Source organism: Hipposideros armiger, unplaced genomic scaffold (genome assembly GCF_001890085.2).
Source record: "Hipposideros armiger isolate ML-2016 unplaced genomic scaffold, ASM189008v1 scaffold_282, whole genome shotgun sequence".
Lineage (NCBI taxonomy): Eukaryota > Metazoa > Chordata > Mammalia > Chiroptera > Hipposideridae > Hipposideros > Hipposideros armiger.
Genome location: NW_017731632.1, coordinates 45,069 through 53,398, shown reverse-complemented (window position 1 = coordinate 53,398; position 8,330 = coordinate 45,069). Strand labels below are relative to the sequence as shown.

Sequence of the window (8,330 nt, the reverse complement as noted above, 5' to 3'; positions counted from 1 at the left end):
GTCCCCCACCCCCTCTCCCACCCGCCTGCCAGTCCTCACACGCTGCGCCTACCCGCCCCCCACGTGTCCCCACGTCTTCCCACCTGCCCTCACCCTTCGGTGGCTCAGCCCCTCGTTCCGCATCGCCCCTCTGCCTCCGGTGGGACTCGGCACCCAGGCAGGTGCTGCGCATGAAGGCTACAGAGGCCCGCCCCGTCCCACGCTGGCTGTCCCCGCCTGGTCCCTGTCCCCTGGCTCTCAGCTGTCAGGCGCTTTGGGTGGGGCTCGGAATACGGGAGGGCGCGTGCGCAGTAGGGACCGTGGGCGGGGCCGTCCCCTGCTCAGACCCCGCCCCCGCCCCGCCCCTGCCCGCCCAGACTGCGCAGGTGGCCGCAGGGGGCGCCAGGACTGGGAGGCTCGGTCCAGCCAGCGGGCTCCGGGAAGGGAAGGCGGGCTGGGGCTGTCAGCTGCGGGTGGGAGCCTGGGGGTGCAGACCCACCACCACACCCCCAGGGGGGCCGGCGAGCTTAGAGCAGGAAAGGCTGTGATGGGGACAAGGCCTGCCTGGGGGTACTCGGGCCTGGGGCTCAGGTGGGAGGGGCCCGGCCTATCAGTGGCATCCCAGTGATCAGGGCTGGGAGAGGGCTGAGGGGTTGGCAGTGAGCCTGCGTGGGTCAACCCAGGGACTACAGCATTGGGGGTGAGTGGGCACATGTCCTGCTCGGCACCGGCCCCTGTGTTACCTGCAGCAGGCTCCTCCCTAGGCTTGTGACATGGAACCCCTGAGGCCTCCCCAGTATGGAATGGGGTGGGGGGCGGTTAAGAGGCTGGGGGAGGGGAGCAGACATCCACTCCTTACATCCAGGAAGGGGCTGGGAGGGACCAAGATGGATGGGAGTACCTGGGGACCCCAGGTCTGGGCCAAGCAAGGCTGGGGGAGGTGGGCAGAACAGGACAGGTGTGGGCGCGCGGGAGGCAGGGGTGCGGATCAGACTCCTGGACGCCCAGGTGGCCTCACAGGAGGGGCCTGCTCCTTGCGGGGAGGGGAGCGAAAGGCAGAGCTAGGGCACCTCCTCACGCCCCTCAAGGTCTGGGTGTTTCCAGCCCTGAGTTCACTGGCCATGTACCCTAAGAGGTCCCCTGAGCGGCCTCGGAGCCACCAGCTCTGGCCCTGCCCAGGGTGCGGGGGCACCAAGCCCAGCTGTGTGCTGGGCATCCGCTGCCCTCGGTGAAGGAGCCCACTTTCCAGAAGGGCCTGAGGCCTGGGAGGGCCAAGTGGACAAGGCCTCACGGTGCCCTGGAGGGAGGTCCGAGGCAGCAGGGCCAAACCAGGGTGGGAGTGACCCCCTTACACAGCAGATGGGAAAACGGGGGCTCTGATGTGGGGCCACGGGGGCCTGGACCTGTGCCCAGCAGGAGTCCAGCACAGTGTCACCCTCCTGGGGCTGTCTCTGGGATGCTCGGCCCCTATGGCTGGGTGGAGAGCCGACCTTGGGGACCCAAAGGGCAGGCCGGGGTCATGCTGCCACCAGCCCCTCCCTGCACAGCCCCCCCAGGGAAAGTGTGTCAGTGGTCCTGGGCCAGCACTTCTTCAACCACACGACGGACGTGACACAGGCGTTCGGCATTGAGAAGTACATCCCGTACCCCCTGTATTCAGTGTTCAACCCCAGTGACCATGACCTTGGTGAGGCTCAGGACACGCTGGGGTGCAGCAGGGCTGGGAGTGGGTGTTCCGTGCACCTCGGGCCAGAACCAGGAGAAGGGCAGGGGGTAGGCACCAGGAGGATCCTGGGGAGTCCTCAGACACGGGAGAGGGTGGGAGGGAGGTATGGGGTTCAGGGCAGGGCAGCAAGGATGCCTGGTCTGGCAGAGCAGCCTCGGCCGTTGGAGGAAGCCTTGGACGGCCACTCCTGCTCCCTCCTGGGTCTCCCCAGCCACAGTCCCTCTGCCCACAGGGGCTGCACCCTGGTGTAACTCAGTGGCCACCCTCTATCCATCATGGACCCCCACGCCCCAGGCTGACCTCTGGCCTCTCTGCCGCCAGTCCTGATCCGGCTGAAGAAGAAAGGAGACCGCTGTGCCCTCCGCTCCCAGTTCGTCCAGCCCATCTGCCTGCCTGAGCCAAACAGCCCCTTCCCATCCGGACACAAGTGCCAGATTGCGGGCTGGGGCCACCAGGACGAGAGTGAGTGGGGGCGGGGCAGCCTGCCAGCGGGGTGGCCAGAGGATTTGTGGCACATGAGCCTTGCCCACCCTGACGGCGCGTGTGGTGTCCGCAGACATGAGTGGCTACTCCAGCTCCCTGCGGGAGGCGCTGGTGCCCCTGGTGGCTGACCACAAGTGTAGCAGCCCTGAGGTGTACGGGGCCGACATCAGCCCCAACATGCTGTGTGCTGGCTACTTCGACTGCAAGTCCGATGCCTGCCAGGTGAGCCCGCCCCGGGGAAGGAGCTATGACCCACAGGGCCAGCAGGGGCCAGGGCAGAGAGCGCACCTCCAGCTACCGCTGGAAGGCCCCAGAGTGGGGCACAGATGCCCTCCGCCCATGGATGGGAAGATTGAAGCCCAGGGAGGGGCCAGGGCACAAAGCCTGGCATGTCCCAGCCGTCCAGTCAAGGGCAGAGCTGTCCCTATGAGCCCAAAGGCTAACAGCTTTCACCCAGGGTTCTCCCAGCGGGCTCCATCGTCCGCCAGTCCCAGCAGCTCGTGCTCAGCCAGGCTCCACCGGCAGGGTCTTGTTTAGGCAGCTTGTCAACTCCAAGATGGGGGAGCTGCTTTCCTCCCCATTTTACACATGGGGGTCCCGAGACCCACAGAGGTCCAATCGCTCTTTCCAGGTCACATAACAGATGTGGCAGGAGAGTGGGAGTGGGGGCCTCCACGCTGGGCCACATGGTACAACGCGTGCCCTTGGGGAAAGTCAAGGACGGCTTCATGGAGGAGGGGGCGTTTGCACTTGTCCTGAGGGGTGAATAGGAGTTCGCTGAGAGGCGAGGAGGGCATTTCAAGTGGGGGGTGGGGGGAGAGGATAGCATGTGCCAGAACACAGGGGCCACCTCGTCCACACGGGGCCTTTGCTGGTTGGTGGTGGGGGGAGCCAGCTACAGGAGCACGTTGCTGACCGTGGAGGTGAGAGGGGCCCTGGCAGGGCTTTAAGAAGGAGACTGACTGGCCAGGCCCTGTCACAGCAGCCGGAATGAGAGGACTTCCGGTCTGTGAGGTTTGGGGAAAGTGGGACACTCCCTTACTTGGAAATAATGCCTTTGCCATCTGTCCCCGAGCTGTCAGGGTGCCGTCTGAGGGCCCTGCGAGTCCTGCCTCACAGGGGAGCGTCTGAGATGCCTTTGGGGCCGTTCTTGGGTTGGATAAGGGAAGCCTGGGAGGGATGGGGTTGTGGGCTGTTTCTGGGGTGCTGAGGAGCTGGGCCCTGGGTCTCCCCAAGCCAGCTCCTGGCTCTGACTGGCAGCTCTGCCACAGGGGGACTCAGGCGGGCCTCTGGCCTGCGAGAAGAACGGCGTGGCCTACCTGTACGGCATCATCAGCTGGGGCGACGGCTGCGGGCGGCTCAACAAGCCCGGCGTCTACACCCGCGTGGCCAACTATGTGAACTGGATCAATGACCGGATTCGGCCCCCAAAGCGGCCTGTGCCTCCCTCCTGAGACCATCCTGGGGCACGCTGCCTCCCAGCCATTCCCTGCCTGCTAGCAATAAAGATGTTCCCAGGAACGCGGCCCACCCTGCCTGTCCTGCTGCCCCCAGCCCAGCCTTCCCTCCCAGGCCACAACCCGGGCCGCGTACCCGCTGAGCACTGTGTCGTGTCAGTCCCACCATCCCCCACGCCTGATGTGAGCCGTCCCTGACCCTTCGCACCTGAGTTTGAGTGTGGATCTGTTAAAGTGGTGATTCACCTGTATAGATGGTCTAGTGTCAAGCCAACCTTGCCGTCCTGAGTGAGCCATGCTGAGTCCAAGCGTGAGCCCTGTGTCTCCCATCTGCCCCCCAGATTTATTCCCCACCTTGCACTCTGCCCCAAGAGGCTGCTCTCAGATCTCGAGTTTCCCTGGGCCGTTGGGGACCCCCAGCAGGAGGTCAGAGGAGGAGGAGAGTGAAAGTGGGTATTGATTGCCCCGGCTCCCTCCTTTTGGGGTCATCTCAGTGTCACAGGTTGAACTGTGTCCTCCTAAAGTCCATATGTTGGCGTCCTGACCCCCGGGACCTCAGAAGTGACCTTATTTGGAGGAAAAGTCTTTACAGAAGTGATCAGGTTAGGATAAGGTCACTAGAGTGGCCCTGATCCAATGTGGCTGTGTCCTTACAAGAAGGGAAACCTGGGCACAGATACACAGAGAGGGAAGACACTCTGACGTGTCACCAGGAACAAGCCAAGGACAGGCCTGGAGCAGCCTCTCCCTCCAGCCTCAGAAGGGACAGCCCTGCGGACCCCGCGACCTTGGACCTCTGGTCTCCAGGTCAGTTTCTGTTGTTTAAGCCCCCAGTCCACGGTGCTTTATTGCAGCCCGAGCCAACCAATACACCCAGATCCCTTAACTGAAGGTCGCTGATCCTCCCGAGATGTAGATGCCTGGGCATTTCCAGTGACCTCGCCCTCTCCTTGCCTACTCCTGCTCTCTAACTAGCCCAGGGCTGCCGATTTACCCCTGGTGGTTCCCCTCCACCTTTGTAAATAAACCCTCCTCGATTTGTCCTAATGTCATGTCAGCCTGTTGGGACCCTGGGTATTGACGCATGCTGTATTTTTTCATATGCTTTTTAAGATATACTTATATTTCATTTAGGATTTCACATGGATGTTTCTGAGTGAGCTTGGCCTATAATTTTCCTTTCGTATGCCTTTTGAGTGGCTGGCCTCAAGGCTATGGCAACCTCATAGAATGAGTTCAAGCGCATCTCTCACGATTCTCCAGAAGACTGTATGAAGCGGGAACAGTTTAGTCTTTGTTTGGTACAAGTCCCTATAAAATTCCCTGGGCCTACTGTTTTTTTTTACAGGGTGATATTTAGCTACTGAGTCAGTATCTCAATAGTTAAGGGGTAGTTGAGAATCCTGTTTCTTCTTGAGCCAGCTATAGGAAGTCACACTTTTAGGAATTTATCTGTCTAAATTGTCACATTTATTGCCCTAGAGTTATTCATGGTGTTCTTCGGTCATTTCATCTCAGATGTATCAGTGGTGATTTTCTGCTGGCATTTTGGGGGGCATTCCACCGTCTTCTCGCTGCCGTTGCCCCTGCTGAGAAGTCTGCTGTAAATCTAATTGCTGTTCTTTTGTAAATAGCTTTTTCCTCTGGTGGCTTTTTTGATGTCTTTGCCTTTGATGTGCTGTGTGCTGCCGCCATGGCGTAGATGTGGCTTTCTCCCCTTTGTCTTTTCCTGCTTGCTGTGTGTTGGATTTCTTGCTCAGCCTGGATGTTTGCTGGCGCCCTTCCGCATGGTGACGCAGGGACCTAGGCTCCTTCGACTTAGAGCTCTCAATGTCCCATGAAGCTTGGGGGTCCAGTACCAGTCACTCCATGTCAGGATGCTTTTTCTGTGTCACAAATGGCCTCCAACCTCAGTGATGAAAAGCAGCAGCCAAGTTGTGTTTAGCTCACAACGCTCTGGGTTGGCAACGTGGGCTGGGCTCAGCAGGGTGGTTGCTGTTGGCTGGCCGGCTGCTTCACATATTGGGGCCATCAGTCGGTCTTAGGCTGTTCAGCTCTTGGGGGCCGACTGGCTGTTGGCCGGGGCCATGTGGTGACCAGGCCACATGTCTTTCATCATCCAGCAAGCTGCCTGGGCTTGTTCCCGTGGCGGAGGCTGGACTACGAAAGAAAGAGCCGGTAGTGGCATTTCCACAGCGGCTCATTTGTCCAAGAGAGACGGCTCCAGGCAGGCGAGAAAGACTCCATCTTTTAGTGGCAGGAGGTGTTCAGTCATATTTCAAGGGGTGTGGGTACAGGGACAGAAATATTTGCAGCCATTTTTCCAAACAAACAACCACACTCTCTGTACCACAGCTCTTGCCACCATCACAGAATACCGCAGGCTGGGGCTTAGATGACAGACATTTGTTTAGCACAGTTCCAGAGGTCGGAAACCAGAGGCTGGGTCCAGGGGAGAGCTCTCTTCCAGGTGTGCAGACGGCCTCCTTCTTGCTGTGTCCTCATGTGTCTCTTTTGATAAGGACACTAATCCCACCATGGGGCCTCCACTCTCATGGCCTGATCACCTCCCAAAGGCCCCACCTCCTAACACCATCACACTGGGGGTTAGGCTTCAACACATGAATTTGGAGGGTCGCAAGCATTGGCTCCATAGCAGGAACTGAGGCGCGGAGGCCAGGAGCCAACCCAGCGTCGGAGCAGGAGCCAGGCAGGCAGCTCTGCCACCTTTCAGCAGCCCAGGCAGCCGTGGGGGGTGGTGGGGGGGTGGGGAGCTGTCTGTCCCTCTGCAGCCTGTATTGTGTGGGGCCAGTGCAGGAGCAGGTGCAGCTGCCAGGCGTGACAGGAGCCTGGGTCATGGCCAGCCCTCAGGAATGCAGCAGGCACTGTCCCTCCCAGCAGGGAGGACCAAGTGCCAGGCGCCTGGGGGAGTGGGTGTATCTGTGGCCACAGCCCCCAGCTCCACGCCGACTGTCCCGCGCCAGGCCGTGGGGGTCTGAGATGTGTGAGGAGCATGAATGGGGCTCTGTGGTTGGGCAACTGCTCAGGAAGGCGGCTGGTGGCTGCACAGGTGATGTGGGGTGTGTGTGTGTGTGAGGGGGGGGCTCAGGAGACACCGAGCTGCTTCCTGGCCCTGGTGTGACCCTGCTCTGCATTAGGTCCTGGCAAGACATCCCCAGGGCATCAGAGCGAAGCTTGTGGCCCACCAGGGGCAGTGGGGAGGGGCACCAGAGGGCACGGACCGGGCTCTCTGCACCCAGCACAGTGGCTGCTGAGCTGAGGCTCCAGCCCAGGCTCAGCTGACATGGGCCGGTCCTGGCTGCGAGAGCTGACACCGGTGGCTCTAAGAGTCACTTCCCTCCTCTGAGTGGCAGGAGCCAGCCCACGGGGCCTGGATGGCGTGAAGACTCACACCCGAGCCTCAGGAGGGGCGGCCTTCCCACCCCGGATCCAGGTTAACAGGACACTTTCTCTCTTCCCTCTTATCCCCACAAGAATGGAAGTCCCCGAGGAAGGGGCCTTGACTAGGGCGCATTGCTTCTCATTGCTTTTCCAGGGTGCTGCCCCCACCTCTACACATCCCCTTATCTTGTCGGATGCTCCCGGAAGCACTGGAGCTGGAGGCTGTCTTCGGTGTAGCCCTACCAGGTCCCACAAGCCACCTGGGCTCTGGGAGAATGGGACGTCTGAGCTGGAGCTACAGGGTGGAGAAGGGGCAATGCAGATGCTTCGAGCACCTGCACCCCAGCTGGGCGGAGACTCCTGGTGGCCTTTACAGAGCAGTACATCTCCGGCGGCCACGGGCGCACAGTGGGCTCTGACCACTTCAGCCGGGCAGTGTTCAGCCAAGATGGAGGAGACCAGACCCGGAAACCGGGGCACTGTGTGCACGGTGGTCCTGGTCCCACCGCCACTCAGCAGCAACCTGCACTGGGGGCCGTGCTGCAGGGGACACGAAGGGACCCTGCTTGGGGAGTGGGGACAGCCTGGGGGTGGGGGGAGAAGAGGGGGCTGAAAGACTGGGGGCGGGGCAATGTCCTGGCCAGTATCCTGGCCAGAGTGGTCCCACAGTCAGTCAGTTGTCAGGGGCGTCTGGTGGCAGCCCTGGGGTGGTGGGAGGGGCAGGTGCCAGAGGGTAAAGTCAGGGTGGTGAAGACAAACTTTAAAATTGGGAAACGGACACGCGGGTGTCCCCTTTTTGTTGGGTTGTTTGCTTTTGGAAGACAAGAAGCCCCCGGCGCCGGCGCCGGGCTGAGCGGTGCCTGAGCCCCAGACTGCGCCCTGTCCTGGAGGGAGGCGCCCATCACCTCGGCGGCGGGGCGGAGGGGCCGCGGGCGGGAAGGGTGCGCACCTCGGCGGGACGCCCCGCCCGCCGCCCGCCCGCCCGCGGCCCGCCCTTGCTGGCGCAGCCCAGGGCCCTCCCGAAGCTATTTTGAAAGTGACCCTGGGCTGGGGCGGCCGCGGGCGGCGGGCAGAGGCGCGGCGGGCGCGCGGGAACCATGACAGAAGATGACCGAGGCGGCGCTGGTGGAGGGCCAGGTCAAGCTGCGGGACGGCAAGAAGGTGGGGGCGCGCGGCGGGCGCGGGGCGGGCGCGGGGCGCGGCCGGCCGCTCACGCCCCCTCTGTCCCCGCAGTGGAAGAGCAGGTGGCTGGTGCTGCGCAAGCCGTCGCCGGTGGCAGGTGA

At 62.0% G+C, this 8,330-nt stretch overlaps 2 protein-coding genes across 10 annotated transcripts in view; both read left to right on the top strand.

The window, feature by feature from the left end:
• HGFAC (HGF activator) overlaps positions 1 to 3,788 on the top strand; it is an 8,342-nt gene extending 4,554 nt beyond the window's left edge. For 3 of the 5 annotated variants that reach the window (XM_019658023.1, XM_019658025.1, XM_019658022.1), the window contains exons 11-14: positions 1,512 to 1,666; positions 2,027 to 2,167; positions 2,262 to 2,410; positions 3,460 to 3,788. In XM_019658023.1, the coding sequence (XP_019513568.1) occupies positions 1,512 to 1,666; positions 2,027 to 2,167; positions 2,262 to 2,410; positions 3,460 to 3,642 (628 nt within the window). In that variant the 3' untranslated portion in view covers positions 3,643 to 3,788. The remainder of the gene's footprint in view (positions 1 to 1,511; positions 1,667 to 2,026; positions 2,168 to 2,261; positions 2,411 to 3,459) is intronic. The other 2 variants (XM_019658026.1, XM_019658024.1) reach the window with 1 other exon arrangement.
• A 4,042-nt stretch (positions 3,789 to 7,830) lies between these two features.
• DOK7 (docking protein 7) overlaps positions 7,831 to 8,330 on the top strand; it is a 27,743-nt gene continuing 27,243 nt past the window's right edge. For 3 of the 5 annotated variants that reach the window (XR_002125694.1, XR_002125695.1, XM_019658064.1), the window contains exons 1-2: positions 7,832 to 8,208; positions 8,281 to 8,326. Coding sequence is in view for 3 of the 5 variants with exons in the window: in XM_019658064.1 (XP_019513609.1) it covers positions 8,155 to 8,208; positions 8,281 to 8,326 (100 nt within the window). In the remaining 2 variants the exon portion in view is untranslated. Of the gene's footprint in view, positions 8,209 to 8,280; positions 8,327 to 8,330 lie in introns of all 5 variants that reach the window. The other 2 variants (XM_019658065.1, XM_019658066.1) reach the window with 2 other exon arrangements.